General features: G+C 40.7%; 1 protein-coding gene across 1 annotated transcript in view; it reads right to left on the bottom strand.

The window, feature by feature from the left end:
• Nucleotides 1-1,101: 1,101 nt before the first annotated feature.
• Nucleotides 1,102-22,808, bottom strand: part of RpL27A (ribosomal protein L27A) — a 78,348-nt gene continuing 56,641 nt past the window's right edge. Inside the window, exons 4-6 of the mRNA XM_080272766.1 lie at nucleotides 21,008-21,157; nucleotides 1,483-1,611; nucleotides 1,102-1,171 (exon numbers count right to left, since the gene is read on the bottom strand). Coding sequence (XP_080128892.1) covers nucleotides 1,483-1,611; nucleotides 21,008-21,157 — 279 coding nt within the window. The 3' untranslated portion in view covers nucleotides 1,102-1,171. The remainder of the gene's footprint in view (nucleotides 1,172-1,482; nucleotides 1,612-21,007; nucleotides 21,158-22,808) is intronic.

Below are 22,808 nucleotides of genomic sequence, written 5' to 3'. Positions count from 1 at the left end.
TTCTAATGCTGTGTAAACATTGTCCTCCACATTGTCATCGATTGGGGAATCACTCTGGCCCTGAATATCTTTACTGGCCAGGTCATTGGTAACAGGTGAATTGCCAAGACAATGGCGTGAGGGGGGGAGGGGTGAGGTTATGTGGTGTAAGGCATTGTCCCTGCTTGGCATCTTGTAGAGGAATAGAGGAAGGTGTCCCTTGTATTCATACGAAAAATCACATGCGAAAATTGAAAATTGTGCAAATTAGGGACCTTGCAATTGCACAACGTACCGGTACGTCACCGGGACTGGCAAATGCAAATCATTGCAACATACCCATATGTCGACGGGACGGGGCAGGTTAATGCAGGAGGGACGCCTTCATGCAATGGCACCAAGACAGCTAGGCAACTTTGGTGCCCACTTATAGATACTCTTTGACTCCCTTTCAGTCTCTTCAAAGGTAGATGTCAGACTGCCAGAGAAGAGCAACTTCTGCCTGCAGTCCAGAAGCTCACACTTCCGATTAAATTGGAGTTATAACTAATACAATGTGGTAGTTGGGGGCACTCACCATCCACTCACTCGATGTAGTACTGCTTTAGGTGTCTGCCCTTTCCTCTCTTCCTTCCTCTTCCGCCAGCAGGTGACTTTACTTTCCCACTACAGTCTTTCCTTCATTTTTTCCTCTTCCTTCTGCCTACGGGTGAACTCCACACTGAGTGACAAGCCAAATGGTTTCCTGTACACCAGGAAACCATTTACTATGCTGGGTGGCAACTGTACAACTAAATTATGGCACCTGGTGGTTTAGTGAGCTTAAAAATTAAGGCAGTCCAGTCAGATTGAGCCAGTGCAGGATTCTATCCTAAGGATGGTTGGGATTTATTGTTTACATAATGCCACTCAGGGATGAGTGAGGCTGGTCACTCATCTTAAATGTCAGGACCAACTTGCCTAGCCGCAAGCTCCTACGCTCCTCATCGGGCAACATAGGACTGGATGATGGATGGATGGATAGATGTAACTAATACTCGTATTATTGTCCATACTGTATCTTTTGTTACAATTTCTAATGCAAATACCTTCCTACACAGCAAAGGAAAAGTAAAAGCTTCATTAAAATATCCACTTTATTGGAAAGAATGCCGGTATGATGGTGGTGTACATCTTGCCTCTGTGGAGGAATCTGAGGAGGAAAAAAAAAAAAGAAAAAAAAAAAAAAGGAGAGAGAGCCTTTCCTCTGGTAAAATAAATTTATAATTTTGCCTCAACATCAGAAAAGAACATTCGGCAAATTGATTACGTCCGCCCATTCGCACTTTCATCATTCAGTCCCTTGACTACAAAGTCAGAGACAAACTACAAAATAAATTAGTGCCAATAGATCATTAACTTCATTCTTTGTCATTATTAATATTTCATACTAACACATAGAAGACAATTATTTGTATTGGTAGTGACCTCTCAGAATTAAGTGATTCATAACAGCTGTCTTACCTATGCCACAAGTACACAGGCACCTCCTATGTCCTTTATTTTTTTCTCTGCTTTCCGGGAGAAGAATTTTGCCTTGACGATAACTGGCTGCTTGGGTAGGACGCCCTTACCTAGAACTTTATAGTATCCCTGAAATATAAATTGTAACAAATTAGAAGTATTATAAATTTAATGCACTCCTTTAATAGTACTTTACAATCAGATGTGAACACTCAACATAACGTATCTGTCCGCCCGTTCACATAATCATCATTTTGGAGTTATTATAGCTTGCTCTGACTAAATATCCAAATATTTCACCAAATCTGACTCCACATGCACACATGCTCGAGACAAAGAGAGAGAGAAATTAATAGTAAAAAAAACTATTACATTAGAATATAAAAAAATTAATATGGGGGAATCTTAAAGCAAGGAATATTATTTTCTCCAACATTTAACTATTTAAAGCTGCAAATAATTATCAAAATATCAAACACCCAATGTGACAATGTAATATATCAATGTAACAAACGTTCCACTCTATCAACCCTTCCATGCACAATGACGCGATTCACATTCTATGAGCGTTTCCTGGTAAATGCACTTTGATGCTGATCGTGTGAAAAATTCACCAAAGAATAAGTTTCTGGCTGATTTATGTCAAATTTTGGTGTTTTAGAGCTTGCCAGTCTCGCATCCAAAGTAAATACTTGGCAACACTGTGACTGCTCTGATTAGACAATGCACAGCAGTAAACCTCAGTATCTCATGACCAGCTGGGCTGAAGGGTAGCGCTGCATCAGTCGTCCCTTTAACTCCATTTTTCCCCTCTCACCCGAGGCAGAAACCATTATCGAAATATTGTGCTTGTATAGTGTTTTTTTACTAAACTGTGAAGTTACTGTGTCTATGGAGCATTGATATACTGTTTGTAAAGCACTGGGGCCCATTATCAGTCATTAGGCCTAGAGGCAGGAGTCGTGTTTGGTATAGCGGAGTTTGCAACTCTGCTTCACCCTGCCCGTAAATGATGTGAGTTTTTGCCCTTAATAGTGAAACCAATACCTATATTGTGTGAAACATATAGTGCCTGGATTAGCGAAATAACTGACCTACCTCAGCAGGCGTTACGTACGCCACAGAGATACGCCGTAGTCACTAAGGGAACAGGCAGTCACATATGCCAGAGAGTCAGGAAGGAAATAATAGAGGAGGTTGGGATGGAATCATTGTGATAGTGTTTTACACTGCAAAAGGTTTAGTTTGAAATATACGTATAAAATAGTGCAGCGAGTGTTCATCGAGAAATAATGTGTGCATTGACTGACAGTGCAAACCTAGCGCAAGGATCAGAGACAACAAATATGCCACACAACCACAGACTTCAGCAAAAAGTTATTGTACTAATCTCAGACAGTGCTACACTGCATATGGTTCAGTGTGAAACATACGTATAAAGTAGTGCAGCGAGTGTTCGCCGAAAAATATTGCGTGCATTGACTGACTTAGCACAAACCTAGCAAGGATCAGAGACAACAATATGCCACACAACCACAGACTTCAGGGAAAAGGTATTGTACCAATCTCAGTGCTATATTGCATATGGTTTAGTGTGAAATATACGTGTCGTGCAGTGAGTGTTCATGAAGAAATCTATTGTGTGCAACACATGTATTAAGCAAATGTAGTGCAAGGAGGAGAGAACAAATATGCCACACACACAAACACACACACACTACATAACTTCAAACCCCTCAAGGTCCTGCCAGCAGCTCAACACTTCTGAAGGAGGTGAGTTATCCATATTTTGTTGATTTGTATATTGACCTATTTCTGTATTTCTATATTTTTTACACAAATAAGTATCATTTTTTACACATACACATATGAGAGGGAAGAAACTTCAGCTTCGGTATCAAAACCCAGCAAAAAGACTAGTGGTCATGTCGAGTTTCTGAAAGCACTATCAAAAAGCTTATGATATTTTACATGTATACTTTGAATAAAACAAAATAAAACCTAGCGTGTGAAAATATGTAGATGTGGGTGAGGCAAGGGAAGAAAGTGTTTTTATCTCACTTGCGGGTGGGGAAGAGTATTCTACCTTTGTCGTCCATTTACTTGAAAAGCATTGGATGTATCGATTTCCTAAAAGAACTATGATAAAGCGCATAAAATTCTACGTATGTCCAGTTGCGGACATATCAAACAAACACCCCATCCACCAGCGAAGTGGTGTAATGCTCTCTGCATCTGGTAACACTGATGAGTATGGAACTTCATCAGGTTTCATTCAGTCACTCAAATGAACCGAACGCAGTGATCACTGCTGCTGTGCGCAATTAATGATGGTATATAAAAAAAATCCTGCCTGACAGTATATTGAAAACAACGTTTTGTGAATATGGTAATAAAATAATTTCACACCACACATTCGTATTTTATTAACATGAAACACAGGTTTCGTCAGTGTTACTTTTGACAAACATCACAAACTATACAACATTTACTGTCGGCCAGCATATAACATTATCTGCATTCCCACACCTATCATAAATGCAAAATTACCATGACCTCCCTCCTCCCTGACTGTGAACCTGAAACTGGTAGATCTCTCATCAACGCAATCTTATAAAAGGTGCCGCCACAGGAGGAGGCAGGGTGGAGCACCTGGGAGACAGGAGAAGGGAGATGGGTGAAGAGGAGGCAATAGTGGTCTGGCTGATGGAAGAGGGGCTCTACAGGAGACGAGTGATGAGGTAAGGGGTAGTGGACTTTGGCAGAAAGCTACGATGGGATGGATAAATGTTACACTGGTGACATGGTGCCAAATCAGCTATAGTTTAACGCTGATGGTGGGATTGGACAGTCAGGTCGTTAAACGTTATGCAGTCAACCAACATGTTTTGTTATATCGCCTATAGGACAACCTACTCCCTGTAGGGTGGCTCATTACACAAATCCTGCATTATTAGTGTATGGTGACTATGTCATCACATGGTGATATATGAAACAACCCTAGAATGTTTGTCTGATGTCACACCTGTTGTCATAGCGACTGGGAGCTGTTCTTGTTACATTTATGTTGTAACATCATGGATGACAACTGTGATATCGAAAGCAGAGGAGGGGGAGGGAGGAATTTTCTCTTGCCACAGTAAATAATAGGTAACAGTAGTGATTCGTGTCTATGGTTCTTGTTAATATCTGTATAGTACCAATGTAAACGAAAACATGATTTACTGGGGGGGGGACTGGATCCCAGAACATAGGTGGCAAAACTGGGATGGGCTAATAGGTGGGTAGAGAGATGTCTTACCAGCTGTATTACATGATCTTTATGTCAGATTACTGTTAACCCATACTGATAGAGTAAATCATGGTATGACGGACGTGTAATTGTTAAGCAATCTGATTCACAACCCTGGTATCCAGTTCACTGTCCACCCCTCCTTCTTCCCAACAACTGCATGCACTTAGAAATGGGTACTGACAGGGAGGGGAGATGGCCTTAATGACTGCTACACCATGAACAGTGGATCACTTGTTTATACATCAGCGACAGTGATTTACCTGTCTTTAATGGATTGCAATATACAGTGAGTCCTAGATATATGAAAGGGATAGGGACCAAAATAAACTTTTGTAATTTGAAATTTTGTATACCGGAACGATTTTCCCCATTGAAATATACTGTACAAATAAATGGGGGGATGTGTCCCAGTGCCCCCTCAGACCCCCGCCTAAACTTCACTCCCCCCTATTAAGAAGTAAGCAATACCTGTATACAGTTGTACTGTAGAGAAGGAGGAGGCCATATTCTTGTACATCTCCTTTTTATTCATCACAGTTCCAATGGTAGAAACAGCAAGGCCTATAGCACACTCAATCTCTGAGACTCCCTGCGCTTCCTCATGGGGTCTTATAATTTCCAATTTCCTTTTCAGAATTAGAGTACGGTGCTGCTGCTTCTTTGCAGCGGGCTCCCCCAATGCTGGAGATGACCCAGGGCGCTTGGAAGGCATGGCGAAACAATATGAATAAGTGAAGGGTTGCGAAAATATCCTCACATACAGTGAGACTGTGAGGAGAGGGGGGACGTGGACTCAACTGAGAAGCGGGTGAAAATTTGTTTACCAGAGAAGGGTTAGTTCGTTTTCTCTCGGCAAGCTAGTGCGGCGCTATGCACCACACCCATTTTGAATTTTTCATACAGTATTCCATTAACCCCTTCATAGTTGCCGGCCTTGAACAACACTTCACTGTTTCGGTGTGAATGACGTTGATTTAGGGCATTATAAAAAACTGTGAACAATTACAGAAAGGGAACGAAGGTCACTGGTGTGTGTACATGACCCTACTCAACCATCCCATCAGTCAGGCATTCTCTTCACTCCACGCCGATGTTTACATGTTTATGTTACATACGCCCTAATTTTGAGTAAGTTTCTTTCACCAAGAGAACATGATTTACCACCCTCAAAATAGTCAGAAAAATAAAGAAGACAAACTACAGGAATATGAACTGAATTGGTATGGTCTTTAGGCTGTATGCTTACACAAAAGATTATGGGTTTTACAATTTTTAAGAGAAGATATGGAACAAAAATGTTTGCTAATCAGAAAAAAATTACTTTCGTCCCACGTGTTCTCGTAGGTTAGCATTCAGTTCCACATTCTTCGTTCGGTATCACTCTTCCCAATATATTTCGGACCGACTGAGCACAGTTATTTCTGCTCCTTAGAGTTAGTGTACATTTACTGCTCATTCTTTTGTTTGTTCTTATGTGTATGAGTGAGAGAGGACTAATACAAACAATAATGTACCTGTATTCCATTATCGTTTTCATAGCTGCTGGCCCTGAACAACGCCTTATTGTACTGGTGTCAGTGACGCTGAGTTTGGGTGAGTTAATAAAAAAAAACTGCAAGCAATTATGGGAAGGGAATGAGCGTCACTGGTGTGTTTACACAAACCTACTCTACCACCTCAAGAAGTCTGGCGTTCACAGTTCACTTTGTCCCAGATGTAATCGGCCAATGTATACATGCTGATGTAACCCGCACCCTAATTTTAATTCTTACACGAATCATAGCAAATCACAGGATGGGTTTAGAGGGAGGGGGGGGGGGGAGCCAGGTGTGCCAGATGAGTCTTTTCACATATGTAAGAAAGAGAAATTGATTTTAGAACTTTGAAAAAATGGTCCCAAGGCCGACCATGGGAGCACACAAATATCTGAACCCACAGCCACTGAGGGGGCTAAACATATGTTTCACTTTTAGTAGTAAAAGCACCTTACCAAATCAGTTCTTCCTGACAGTCTGTTATATTTTTCAGATTATTTCTGGGGTTGGTAATACAGTAAACGTTTCTTATCAAATCTGTTTCCCCTTTGTTTTTAGCTGTTCTGGTGTGACAACTCTTGTTTATTTCGTTAACTTAATGGCAGAAAGGACTGTTCTTCCCTAAGTGTTTAACTAAACCTGGCCTAACCGAGCTTGTCTGTACCTAATAATTTTAACCCAACCTAACCTCCAGTTGGGAAATTGGGAAACGATATCCACCTTTGAGAATGCTGAGTTTCTTCCACTGCGCTGGAAACGATTGTAGGGGAAAGTGACGATAATAACAGGAAGGAAATTTTTCAGCAAGAAAAATTAATTTGCTAAACTGAAAGTTGTCAGAAAATTACAGAAATAAGCTGGAGGTTTATGCACTGAATTGGTAAGGTCTTTCTGCTGCTTCAAGTGTACAATGAAAGACACAAGTATCTTCCCAAAGTCTGACGAATATAGCGTGGAAAAATAGAACCATTTGAAACACGCACTAGTAGAAACAGGGTTTTCATTGTATTTCGCCTGGTGTATATTTTCTTCAGACTGAACTGGGAAGACAGTTGTGTCTTTCATTGTACATTTACCGGTAAATAAATCTAACTACTGTGTTTCCAATTTCCTCTCAAGAGTGACAGTATGATGCTGTTTCTTCTTTGCACCTGGTTCCCCGGATGCTGGAGATGATGCAGGGCGCTGGGGAGGCATGGTGAAAATACGAAAAGATGAAGAACAGCGAAAAACAGCGTAACTTACAGCGAATCTGAGAGGAGAGGACGGACGTGACTCAACTGGGAAGAGCGCGAAAATGTGTTTACCAGAGAGGGGTTAGTTCGTTTTCTTGCCGCAAGCGAGCGCGGCGCTGTGCAGCGCACCCATTTTGAATTTTTTGTATTTCCTCTCATATCGTTTTTTGTACCATCGAGACAGATACTTTCATATTGTGGAGTTTGTCCTACATTTATCGCTTTCGTACCATCGGAAATTTGTATGAGTTTTCGTATTTCAAGGACTCACTGTACACTGTTATTCAGCCAGGGCAACAGCTCCATGTTTGGACGGTGCTTAGATGTGTGGCTCAGCAGTTGTTCTCCATGATCAGGGCAATGTTTTTGTTTTTGTTTTTAAAGGTTCCAACATGCTTGCATGTGTTGGCCTTGGTCACCTAATGGCGGCTATCCATGCTGCACGATCCATTGCAGCCTCCCTGTTCAGTCCCTTAACCCTGAGGTCACACTTAATGACCTCGTCCCATGTCTTTCTCGGTCTACCCCTCATAACCCCACCCCCAATATTAACACTTCTCACCTTCCTCACCCAATTATCATCCCCCATCCTCTCCACATGTCCAAACCATCTCAATCTACCTCTACTCATCACAACACCAATACACTCCAGTCCCATCCTACCTCTCAACTCTTCCATCGTAAACCCAGCCCCTCCAGGCCTTGGACGCAGGGACGCACTGCACATCCACCTAATCATTGTCATTTCTGTACGTCTGAGCCGGCGAATATCTTCCTCCTTCACTGCCCAGGTCTCACTACCATACAGCATTACACTCCTAACACATGCTGCATACAAAGACCCCTTAGCACATAGGGAGAGTCCTCTCAATGTCAGAAGAGGCAAGAGCTCCCTGAACTTCTTCCAACGACTTCTCACCCTAGTCACAGAGCTACCTCCAGCCCCACCTCCAGCACACAACATGTCTCCCAAATAACAAAACTCTTCCACACACTCAAGAGATTCACCAGCAAGTTCAATCCTTTCATGTCTGACAATCTCCACCTGCTCACCCCGACACGCTGTACACATAAAATCAGCATTATCTCGCAGTCTACCCCTGATACAACTACATCTCTTAAGCACCCATTTATCACAAACACCGCACAAGATGGAATTACTTCCCATGCTCTTGTGGGCAAGCTGCACATGGCCACTCTCCCTCGTCTTTGACAGTATCGCCACCAACCCTAGATATCATCACTTTTGTTTTATCTGCATTTACCCTTAAACCCTTGTGCCCCGTACCATCTCTCCACTTACTAAACCCTTCCTCCGCCTCCCTTTCGTTCTCTGCAATCAACATCAAATCATCAGCATACAACAACTCCCACGGGAGTCTGTTTCTGAAGTCACATGAAAGGGCTTCAAGTACCATGATAAACAACATGGGACTCAAGACTGACCCCTGATGCACACCAACATTCACGGAAAATGCATCACTCAAATCTCCATTCACTCTTACCTGGGTGTGAGCACCCACATACATAGCCATAACCACCCTAACCAGCCACTCCTCCAAGCCAAGCTTTCTCATTGCCCACTTCACCACCTCTCTAGGGACTCTGTCAAAGGCCTTTTCCAAATCAACAAAAACAAAATACAGATCCCTTCTCCTACCAATATATTTTTCCTGAAGCTGTCGAACAATGAGTATAGCATCAGTGGTCCCCCTACCTGGCATAAACCCAAACTGCATCTCATCAATATTCACTTTCTCTAATCATACCTTCTAAAACTCCCTCCATTACCTTCATTATCTGATCTAAAAGCTTTATACCTCTAAAATTTCCTCTTTCCAGGGCATCACCCTTCCCTTTGTACACATTTACAATTACACTCTTCAGCCAATCATCTGGGACAACACACTCATAAATAATCCTATTTATCAGGTCAGTGACTAAACTCACCCCTATTTCGCCCGAGGCCTTCAACATTTCGGCAGTCAACCCAGACACACCTGCTGCCTTCCCCACCTTCATCCTGCCTATTGCCTCACTCACAGTAGCAGTATCAATCAAAGGCCAAGGGCCAGACACTGGATCTGCTGGCTCCAAACTTTCCTTGTCCCAGTCAAACTCCTCATTCAACAACTGGTTATAATGCTCTCTCCATGCATCTTTAATATCCTCACTGTTCACCACTACCCTTCCTTCATCATTCTTCACACACTGCTCACCTATAATATCCCGATTATCCCTCTTCACTTGACCTGCCACCCTAAATATCATATTTTTCCTTTCCCCATGATTTAGGTTATTAAGTAATAGTCTCTGTGACTCAGACTTTGCCCTGTATACCTCTCTTCTAGCCCTCCGCTTGGCAGCCAAATATTCCTCTTTGCTACCACCCTTCTTCCATTCCCGGAAAAGCCTTCTTTTCTCCTTAACTGCAGCTTCTACACCCTCATCCCACCACCAAGTTACTTTATGTCTTGGTGGTCCTTTTGTCCAACTGCATGTTACATCAGTAACTCTCAAGAAATTGTTCTTGAGGGTTCCGTACTGTTCATAAACGCCTCTGTCTACAGCTCTCTGTTCAGCCACCACTCTCCTTAACTCGCTATAGAAGGCATCCCTTCCTACTTGGTTTTTCAGCTTCCATATTTTCCTCCTAGGTACATAAGTCCTCTTTTTCATCACTTGTTCTTTAAGCACCATATCACAAATCAATAGTTTGTGCTGCTGCAAACACTCCTCGCTTCCTATAACTTTAACATCCCTCACTAACCTCCTATCGGCCCTCCTAACCAGAAAATAATCTTATCTGACTGCTATTTCCCCCAGACTCATACGTAATTAACCTACTGTCTCTTTTCCTAGAATATGTGTTGCACACAATCATGTCCGTTGCCTCCCCAAACTCGAGTATCCTTTCCCCTTCCACATTCCTTAGACCATACGCACATCCCCCATGCACTCCTTCACCTACATGACCATTTAAGTCCCCTCCCAAAATCATTATCTCATCATCCCGCATACCACCCACTACACGTATTAAATCATCCCAATATCTATCTATCTCTGCTTCATCCAATCCTGCCTGTTGAGCATATGCCGATATAATCGCACCTATCTTTCTATCCAACAGAATTTTCACTACCAATATCCTATCGCTTACTCTCAAAACATTCATAACATATTCCACCCATTTCTCTGCAACCATCACACCAGCACCTCCATATCCGTCTGTCCCCCCCAGCCAAAACAACTTATAGCAACATTCCTTCCCAACAATCTTTCTGGCTGATCCACCCCTGTACCGGACTTCCTGCCAACACGCCACATCCACCCACCTCCTACTGAATGCCTCCACAACTTTCCCCGCTCTTCCTCTCAAACTTCCCACATTCCATGAACCCACGCTCATCCCCATGGGTGATTTACTGTCCTCAGGCTTGCTTTGAAACTTATTTTGTTTTGTCATCATCAGTATTAATAAAGGGGGACAGACATAGCACAGGTCCCACTCACTGCACAGTCCCAGGTCCAGGCAATGGATCTGGGACCCCTAGCCCACCAGCTTACCAGTGGCTGTGGTAGTGGCCTCAGGGCACCCTCCAAGCGCGCCTTGGCACTGCAACTATCCTGCCATTATACACCCACTGATAGGGCAGCCTTCTGGGGTGCTACTCCCAGGTTCGGGCCCCTCTCTATTGGGCAGAAGCGGCAGCCTGGGAACCGCAATGCTCTGTACCCTCTAGCACAGGCCTGAGCCCCATTTCGCCCTGGACCCACGATCTATGCCGGCGGAACCCCCCTCCCACCAGAAGTCCGCCACTAGGTATTTATCTTTAACCTGTCACTTTCATACAGTATGAAGCTACTCGGTTGTTTTGCATAACAAAACACATTGCAGATAAAGTGTGTGTCTGCATTTAATGCAAGTGATTTCTGTAACTAATGGCATACTTGATGTGATATGCACGTGCTCAGACTGGATAACTGCAAACATTACAAGCTTGTTCCACCTTTATTGTCTCAAAAATTTTAAAGGAATGCTTGGGACATATGACAGTTGCTCAAAATGAACCTAAATATTACTAATAACTACTGACAGTGCGTAAAATCAACAGCCAAACACAGCATACAGAAAACGGTAACATACGTAAACCTGGGTTAACCCTTTAACCGCGGGTATTGTTTTGGCCTGACTGTCCTCTCCCACAGGGGTTTCAGCCAAATGTAAACAAACCTTTAAACCTTAATAACTCTGCACAGAATAAAGCTAGAGAAAAAAATAAGGTACCATTAGAAAGTACTAACCTTCAGCTTTCCATTGATGTAGGTTTCATGACTCTGTTGACTTTCACAGGACGGGCAGTGCCGTTAGAAGTGAGGGGTGTAAAATCACTATTTTTCGCTCACACACCATTACCTTCGCTCATACACCATTACCAAATGTCAACCTCATTCTGATAATAATACTATAAACATATATGAACACTGCACATACGATAAACACCCACTCTGTGTTCACTGAGGCAGGTAAAAGGCACTGTAATTACCTGCACTTTACTGCCACATCAGCGGTGTTGTAATCACTATTTTTCGCTCACACACCATTACCAAATGCCAACCTCATTCTGATAATAGTACTATAAACATATATGAACACTGCACATACGATAAACACCCACTCTGTGTTCACTGAGGCAGGTAAAAGGCACTGTAATTGCCCACACTTCACTGCCATATCAGCGGTGTTGTAATCACTATTTTTCGCTCACACACCATTACCAAATGCCAACCTCATTCTTATAATAATACTATAAACATATATGAACACTGCACATACGATAAACACCCACTCTGTGTTCACTAAGGCAGGTAAAAGGCACTGTAATTGCCTGCACTTCACTATCACATCAGCAGTGTTGTCACTCACACAGCTGGAGAGATACTGATGCGTGTTTGGTCCGGGGTGGGGTGGGGGGCCCAGGGGGTGGGAGGTGGGGCCCCAGGGTGGGGAAGAGGGAGGTGGAGGTTGGCTGGAGTGAAAGAACTTAATAGCTACTCTCCCTTGAAACAATTGGCGCACGGAAAAAAAGCGGGGTATTCAAAATATTCACAAACATTCGAGAATGCCACCCGCGGTTTGGTCCAGTTTTTGCAGTGTCATTCTGGAATGACACCCGCGGTTAAAGGGTTAAGCAAATCCACCATTATTTTATACTGGTGCCATACAGATATTAATGAGAACCATTGGGACCATCATTACTGTTAGACTGTTCATATTCACTGGTGATAAAAACACCTACATAGGCCTATCCCTACTCTGTTTGCGATATCAGACGTCATCCATGATGATACTACATAATAGGCTGCAAGAGTAATTCCCAGTCACTATGACAACAGCAGTTATTTCCAGTCACCATGACAATAGTTGTTACATCTGACAAACTGTAGGGACGTGTCATGTACATGCACATTAACTAATAGTCACCATACTCATAAAACAAGGGTACTGAGCCACCCGATGGAATTAATGAATTGTTACAAACCACAACGGTCAGTTACAACACATGGCAACGTCAACATAACGTTTCATGGTCTGACTGTAAAATTCCATATTCTCTATGAAACAATGATTTGACCCAGTTATCACCTTGTACTCTATCCCTTCCACTGTAGCTCCTGTCGTCTATCAAAGTCCACCGTCCCTTAACCCATCACCCCTCTCCTCTAGACCCCAGTTCAACCACTACTGTCTCCTTCCTCACCCACCTCTCTCTTCCTGTCGTCCAGGACCCCACCCCCACCCCACCAACCCTGCCCACCCACCCCACCTGCCCTGTTCACCCCACCAATCCGTCCACCCATTGGGCCTGATGTATTGGAATACAAATAAGAAAATATCATTCTATCTATCTATCTATTGCCAGACGCCTCAATCCCGTTTGGGGTGGCCACAAACAAAGTGCCTCCAAGTCGCCCTGTCCCCCGCCATTTCACTGCCCTGCTCCCAACTCACACCCCCCTCTCTCATATACCTCTCCACCCCATCCCTCCATCTCATCCTCTGCCTCCCCCTCCCTCTTCCCCCCTCCACCTCACTCACATACACTCTCTTCGTCAGTCTTTCACCCTCCATCCTCTCCACATGGCCAAACCACCTCAGTGTGTTCATTCTCACCTTGTATAATTCCTTAGTGCACCCACACTTAAGAGTACTGTGTCCAGTCCTGGTAGCCACTTAACAAAAAAATATATAAACTTGAGACAGTGCAACGAAGGGTGACAAAGATGATACACAGACTATGAAATTAACCACACGAGGGGCGTTTAAGCTCTGAATCTCTTTACTTTCACTAAACGAAGGTTATGAGGGGAATTAATTCAAGTATTGATAATATTCAAAGGACACGCTAATATGGCTACTGATATACATTTTACAGTAGATCGCTCAAATTATACAGGTAATAGGCAAAAAATTATGGGCATTCAATTTCAGTCACATGAAGCTAAGCATTTCTTCTTTAGCAGAGTTGTAAATATAATTGAACAATGTAGTAAACTATGATACAGTACTAACCTTCAAAAATCACTTAGAAAAGTATCTGTTTTTAAGTCCCCAACTAAGTATGTTCACTCCAGAATAATACAGTTCTGTCGTATATTCAACTCCCCCCCACTCCTATTTTCAGAGCCTAGAGGGTACAACCATAGAACATCGATAAATATTGTTGACTTGATATTATTTTCTTTTTCAGGCAGATTTTGTAAAATAAGATTGCTTTCCCTCTTTCCTATGAAATTTCCAAAACAGCTTTTCTGTGCTGCATAGTGGTCCTTCATGTTATTTCCTGTCGGCATCGGCTGGAGGGGTTAGTGGTTGGGGGGGATGGAGATTTCCTGCCATAGACCTTGCCTTTAACTGATAGAACAGTTTTGTTACATAACCTTCCCTGTACCAAACAACCACGAAGGACCAACAGGTATATTGCTGTTTGCTTTCCTTTGTACTCTTTTGATTCTGCTGTCTCCTGCATGTGGTGAACTTGCTTCGATTTCAGACGTCTACAGTAGGAAGGATGGGTGTCACAATAATTTTCTGCTCATTGATAGTTGTGGGGAAGCTGATAACTATGACTTATTTGATGAACTGTTAAATGTTGTATGGTTCATGACTCCAAATCAAACCACTCAAGATATCTGTGTCATTCTTAACAACTGAAATGATGTAGATGGTGTGTTGTGTGATATTTAAAAACTTACCATAATCATGACATGTTACTATCTGCATATTTTCTGACGGAACATTGCTTACATATTACATTACCACCAATAACTGTGCACAGCAGCAATGATCACTGCGTTCGGTTCGTTCTAGCGGCCGAATGAAACCTGGTGAAGTTCCATACTTATCAGTGTTACCAGATGTGGAAATTATTACACCACCTTGCTGGTGGACGGGGTGTTTCCGTTTGATATGTCCTCAACTGTACATGAAATAACAATGTAATATCTATGATAAAGAAACGTTGTTACAGAGGCAGGAATATAACGGTTACTGTGTGCGCATGACGAATATGCAGCATGGGCATGGGTACCCAGTAGTATTTTGTGACTTACTCGGAAACTATGAGGCCCATGAAAAATCCACGAAAACCTTGAGAAAGCCCATGAAATTCTACACAAGATTATGAAATAAAAACATAACCTCTGCAAGAAAACTTTTGCACTAGAGTGCCCTGAACAAAAAATCAGTTACCTGTAGGAAATGACAATTTTTAGCTATTTTATAAAAAAACTAAAAATCGTATCAAAAAGCCACAAACTTTAATAGAAAGCTGATAAAATTTTCTAAACTTCTAATAACAATTTTTTGTAAGATGGAAAACATTCGAGCTATGATGTTGGGAAGTAAGAGTGCTGTTCCAGAATGTTTATTCACACTGGCCTAATGTACTTTTATTCGTACTTTTTTTTTTTTTTTTTTTTTTTTGCTTATCGGCTAGAACAAACATCAGCGAATAAGAAGATGTAGTTTTTACGGCAAATATATATATATATATATATATGTATATATATATATATGTATATATATATATATGTATATATATATGTATATATATATATATGTATGTATATATATATATATATATATATATATATATATATATATATGTATATATATATATATATATATATATATATATATATATATATATATATATATATATATATATATATATTTATATATATGTATATATATATATATATGTATATATGAATATGTATATATATAAATATATGTATATATATATATATATATATATATATATATATATATATATATATATATATATATATATATGTATATATATATATATATATATATATATATATATATATATATATATATATATATATATATATATAATGTGTGTGTGTATATATATATATATATATATATATATATATATATATATATATATATATATGTATATATATATGTATATATATATATATATATATATATATATATATATATATATATATATATAATGTGTGTGTGTATATATATATATATATATATATATATATATATATATATATATGTGTATATATATATATATATATATATATATATATATATATATATATATATATATATATATATATATATATATATATATATATATATATATATATATATATATATATATATATGTATATGTATATATATATATGTGTATATATATATATGTGTATATATATATATATATATATATATATATATATATATATATATATATATGTATATGTATATATATATGTATATATATATATATATATATATATATATATATATATATATATATATATATGTATATATATATATATGTATATATATATATATATATATATATATATATATATATGTATATATATATATATGTATATATATATATATGTATATATATATATATATATATATATATATATATATATATATATATATATATATATGTATATATATATATATATATATATATATATATATATCTATATATATATATATATTTATATACAAATATATATATATATCTATATATATATATACATGGGTGGCAAAAATACACGTTTTCATAGGCGCGCTGAATGGCTGACAGAGAGGGGGATGGAATAAAATCGTGAGCCTGAATACTTACCAAAACTTGTCGTGTGCGAAGGGGTTAATAACTGAATAGTGATATACAGTACATGCTCGATTTAACGGAGAGCAATTTAACAAAATGCTTAATGTAGAGGGGGGGGGAAAAAAAAAAAAAGTCCATTTTCCTATGCTAGGTATAGCGGAAACAATTCTGCTAAATGTCCTGCAAATGCAGGACATTCAGGAGTGGATGGACATTGACACTGGCGATCCCGGCTACCACAACCAAAGTGAGGATGAAATTGGGACTGATGTGACTGCACCAGAACCAGAAGAGGAGGAAGAGGTGCAGGATCAGTGTCCACCAAAGCAGAAACTCTCTGAGGCCAGGAAGCAGGTGGACAGGCTGATTGACTTTATTGTTGATGTGGATCATGAGGACGTGAAACCATTCTACCTTAACCTGATTGAGAAGAACAGTGAGGAGGCTTCAAAGGGAGCTGTGTGTGCCAAATAAAACAAAGATCTCAGACTTTTTCTAGCCACCACCACCACCACCTCCAAGCAGGGAAAGGCAGGACAGTGCCACCTCAGACATCCCTCTACCCTCTACAGCCTCCTTCTCTGATGTCTCTCTCCCCTCCACCTCTGGGACAACACCATCTCCATCTCCATCCCCATCACCATCCCTGTCACTCCCCAGCCCCTCTGTCACCCCTCAGCCACCTCTAGCGCTGATGGAGGGTGACTCAGACAGCAAATAAACCCCGCCAGGCCTGACACCAGTGTGGGGGGCCATACAGACCATCAAGTATGGCTACCTGTATCAGGCATATTTCTGCAAAAACTGCAGAACCCCTATTTGTGGAGGTAAGCCAAAGTTCTTAGAGTATTTCTTGTGTTAACAGTAATTTGAAATCTATTTACAAGGGTGTACTAATAGGCTATTTTAATATTATTCTCTGTACTTAGCGGAAATCTCGATATAAAGGAACTACAGTAATCCCTCCAATATCCGATGTAATAGAGCCAAAGGCATGTCCGGATAGTGATCCTGTCCGGATATTGGGCCCCAGCCTCCTGGACTTGTACTTATGGACCCTAACTCAGAAAAACACCTATACAACTCCCTCTGGACATGCATTGCACCTATTTAAGACCCAAATCACACCAAAAAGGGACATAAAAGACTGAAATAAATGCAAAAGAACCATAAAATGAGGTTTTAGAGGTGAGTTTATACAATATTAAACATTCTGGGTACTTACAACAAGTCCCTGGCTCCTGGACTGGTTTGAACTGCCAGTTTGCAGTCCACAGTTAATCCTTTGCACTCTAAAATATAATTTCTTAACACTGCACAACACTGTAAATTCCCGTGTGTTCTAGTGGCGAGGTATTGCAGTTAATTCACTGTTTGTTAAAAAAAACGAGCACCTGTGGCTTGCATTGCTATAAGCATCTGCTCTCGATCAGAGTTAGGCTGTGACTGTTGATGATGGAGGGGTAACAGAGTTGCCAGATCGCAATGGCCACATTACTAAACTCCTCTATTTTCATTACCATTTTGAACTTTCATTACCACATTCGTAAAGCTAGCATTTATTATTCACTAATTATATACACAAGTGGAGATACATGTAATCACTCCTTATAATTAACAACATGTTGATTATTATCACGCTATATAGGCTACCAAATTAGACAGAGCAAACAATCCACCATCTCCATCCTGTGTATCCTCATACATGTGAAAAATCCGTTTGGTATTATATTATTCTGATTCATTACCAAACGAATTTTTCATTACCAAATTGGCCCACATTTGGTAATGAAAAATATCAAATGGCAACCCTGACAGGGAAGGGGGGAGGGGAGAAGAAGGAAGGGGTGAAGGGGACCATGGTGTAACAGCTGTTTGGCACCAAGCGGCAATTTCAAATTATGGGTGGGAAAAAAATCAGATTTTTTTCTATTTTTTTTGCCCATTTTGGGAATACTGGATCCTGGGACGAAAATGTCCGGTTATTGGGGATGTCCAGAAATTGGGCATCTGGATATTACAGGGATTACTGTATAATATATATATATATATATATATATATATATATATATATACAGTAATCACTCCAATATCCGACATAATAGAGCCATAGGTAGGTCCGGATATTGGTTCTGTCCGGATATTGGGCCCCAGCTTATGGACTTGTACTTATGGACCCTAACTCAGAGAAACACCTATACAACTCCCTCTGGATATGCATAGCACCTATTTAAGACCCAAATCACACCAATAAGGCACATAAATAACTGAAATAAATGCAAAAGAAACATAAAATGAGGGTTTAGAAGTAGGTTCATACAATAATAAACATTCTGGTGACTGGTTCCTGGACTGGTACTTATGGACCCTAACCTAGCCTAACTCAGAAAAACACCTTCCTACTGCACATGCATAGCTCCTAACACCCTATTCACACCAATAAAGGACATTAAAGAGTGAAATGAGGTAAGTATAGCATGGAAAAAAGTACAGTATGAAACATTCTTATGTTCGGATAGTGGGGATGTTCGGATATTGGGCGTCCGGATATTAGAGTGATTACTGTATATATATTTTTAATGTGCTCGACTCTGGGCATTGGCTTCACAGCCTGCTCCCAAGGCCCAGTAGTCGTCCTACATATCATACACCTCTACATGTCACCACTTCAGCACTAACACCCACTGTCCATATTGAATACATGCTAGGGCTGTCACATATAGGACTGGTGTTCTGGTATTAGCCGGGGTATTTTTACGACATGTCGGCGGGTCTTCTGGTCTGCTTTACATGAAATTCAAATCCTTAACCCGTTGAGAGCAATAGGCGTCATTTGGGATTTACTGGAGTCGAAAGCGATAGGCCTCAAATGGGCGCAATTTTCAAAGGCATACCAAAACCGTGCCACGAGGAGAAGGTGGTTGAAATTTGTATGGGAAATAGGGGTAGGTGGCATCTCTCCATACCACCCATGCACTGCCCTATATATGTTCAGAATACGCCCGTGCGCGCAGACGCCATGGAGCGCACAGTAATTTTCTTCCTGTGACGTCACCAACCCCGCACCTGGTGCTAGGGGATCTATACACACACGCGAGAGAGAGAGAGAGAAATGGGATCTGCATGCACACACACACGAGAGAGAGATAGAGAAAGAGAGAGAGAGAAATACGGGAATGGCAAAGAAGCGTCCCTTTGAGTGAAGAGATAAGGCATCAAACTTCATCCCTCTTCTCTCTCTCTTATTTTCCATTCCCTCCCTCCTCTCTCTCTTATTCTCCATTCCGTCCCTTCTCTCTCGGAAAGAGAGAGAGAGAGAGAGTTGATACAGTAATCATGAGATCCTTGCCAAGGCCATGGTAAATATAGGCTGTTATTCCCAGGCAATGGCCTACCTCAATCACCGCGGGTGGTGGGTGTATTGCTCGCGCCACCAGCTGTTCATCTTCTGGCCATTTTATCTCACCATGTGACTTTATATCGTCATATATATATATTGCCGGATGCGCGTGAACATGTCCAAGACGATGTTGTTTCATTCAATTCAGTAAGACTTGAAATTTCAGCCAAATCGTCGCTTGGCGCCAAGTACCTACAGAAGCATGGTCATTCTCCATGGGTTAAACTGTTCCCTGCTCCAGCGGGGATTTGAACCTGGGTCCGCTAGGACCGTAGGCCACCTCTCTACTGACTGAGCCACCGCCTCCCCCAAAATGCTCCTCTTCCACTTCACCAGGCATTTCCTTGTGTGTTACAAGGGCAGCTCAGTCTGTTATCAATGTTTACCCTGCACTGCATATTCAACACTGAATCCCACTGCCACGCTCATGCCTACACCAGCAGACTTGGCTGTCCTGATAATATGCAATACTGCCGAGTGAGTTTCAAGCAGAGTGCTATTTATGGGCCACCTTGTATGTCAGTTTATTTTATGCTCTAATTCCATGTGCCATTCAGAATATAAGTACCAATAAGCATGAATAATAAAAAACAATGCTTCTGGGAGGGAGGGGGAGAATCAACCCATAACAACTAAGTGTGAGGTGCATGTTATTTTTACAATGGGCTCAGCAGTGCAAGGGTTAAAATACCATCCCATAGCTCCTGGCTAGATATCTGGTTGGAGCATGGCAGTATACATTCAAAGGATTAAACAGAAAATTCAGCCTGTTCTACTGTATGCATCAGTCATAAACCACAATCTTGTGCATAAACTCATAATCCTCACACATTTGCAAGCAGTAAAATACTAAAGCTTAAGGCCATTATACTCACAGATTTTACAACATTGATGATAGGGGCCTTCTCAGTGTCCTTTGCAAAATTGCGTCTTGTTCGCTCAGGCACAAGTGACCATAACTTATCTAGGTTGATGATGGGTGCCCACCGTTGATTTTTCTTCAAGTGGAAGTTCCTCATACCAACCTGCAAAGAAAATGATTTTTTTTTTTTTTTTTTTTTTTTTTTTTTTTTTTTATAGCCAAGTACTGCTTACAATCAATGTTGTTTATTCAATCCGGAATGTCCCTTTTATACCTAATTTGGTGTGTGTGTGTGTGTGTGTGTGTGTGTATTTACCTATTTGTAATTACCTTTTTGTCGTATACAGGAATTGAACAATGCTCGTGTTGTCCTGTCTCCATATCCACATTATCAAGTCTACCTTTACACACATGAATGTTTTTCTCATGCACTACCTTTTCGTCTAAGTCTTTCCAAATACTTATGTATTTACCTAATATACCTAATTGTGACACATGAGCGAACAGCCACACCAAACGGACGTCTCTTGACTGCTCCCAGGCCAAGGCTCAGCCACCGCTGCAAACCTTGAATAGTTTTCAGGAATTATGTTTGTCCTGTCTCCTATGGTATTGTTTTCAGTTTAAAATACTGTAAGTTAATATAGACTACCAAAAATAAAGATTTATTGGATGAGTTTGGGAGAGTGTGTAAGAAACGGAATCTAAAGGTGAATGTAGGGAAGAGTAAAGTGATGGTCTTTGAGAGAGGTGAAGTCAGTGAATGTACAGCGAGGCTGGATGGTGAGGAATTGGAAAATGTGAGTACGTTTAAGTACTTGGGTAGTGTGATGAGTAAGGATGGAGGTTTGGAGGGTGAAGTGCTTGAAAGGGTACAGCAGGGAAGAAAGGTTGCTGGTTCTTTGAAAGCAGTGATAAGAAACAGGGAAGTGAGCATGAAAGTGAAAAAGTTACTACATGACAGTATTGTGATACCAACTCTAAAGTACGGAAGTGAAGCTTGGAAGTTGGAAGGACACAAGTCAAGAGTGAGAGCAGTGGAAATGAGTTATTTAAGAGGAGCCTGTGGAGTCACATGGAGAGACAGGCTGACGAATGAGGATATAAAGGAGCGTTGTGGTGTTGATGTGGATGTGATAGGAAGCGTTATGAGGAACACACTGAGGTGGTTTGGCCATGTGGAGAGGATGGAGGGTGAAAGACTGACGAAGAGAGTGTATGTGAGTGAGGTGGAGGGGGGAAGAGGGAGGGGGAGGTCGAGGATGAGATGGAGAGGTATATGAGAGAGGGGTGTGTGAGTTGGAAGCATGGCAGTAAAATGGCGGGGGACAGGACGACGTGGAGGCGATTTGTTTGCGGCCACCACAAACGGGATTGAGGCATCTGGCAATAGATAGATAGATAGATAGATACATGAATGTTTGTATTTTCAGTAACAGCTGTTTTGGTACTGTAAATTGTAACCAACCTCAATCATGGCCGAAAATGTAAACACTGAGGGACTCGAATTTCCAGGATTTGATAGAAATACTAATGTCATGGATCTGGTTAAAACACTGATTATGAGGATTAGTGAACTTGAAAAGAAAGTGGAGAATCTAGTGTTAAAATATGTGTCTGAGAATACGGAGATTACTATACAGAGTCTGATCAAGTCTAATGAGACGGCGAATGAAGAGATCAGAAATCTGAAGCGTGAAAATATTGAATTGAGGAGAAAACTAGAAGACAGTGCTAATAAAACGGAGAAGGTGAGCAGTGTATTGGAAGAGCATAAGGCAAAGTGAGCACACGTAGAAGAAGAACAGAAAGAA

The sequence above is a fragment of the Coenobita brevimanus genome, chromosome 51 (assembly GCF_032717465.1).
Source record: "Coenobita brevimanus isolate Jiangsu-jjx chromosome 51, ASM3271746v2, whole genome shotgun sequence".
Classification (NCBI taxonomy): Eukaryota; Metazoa; Arthropoda; class Malacostraca; order Decapoda; family Coenobitidae; genus Coenobita; species Coenobita brevimanus.
The sequence above is the reverse complement of the archived record's forward strand: the minus strand, read 5'-3'. Positions and strand labels throughout refer to the sequence as shown.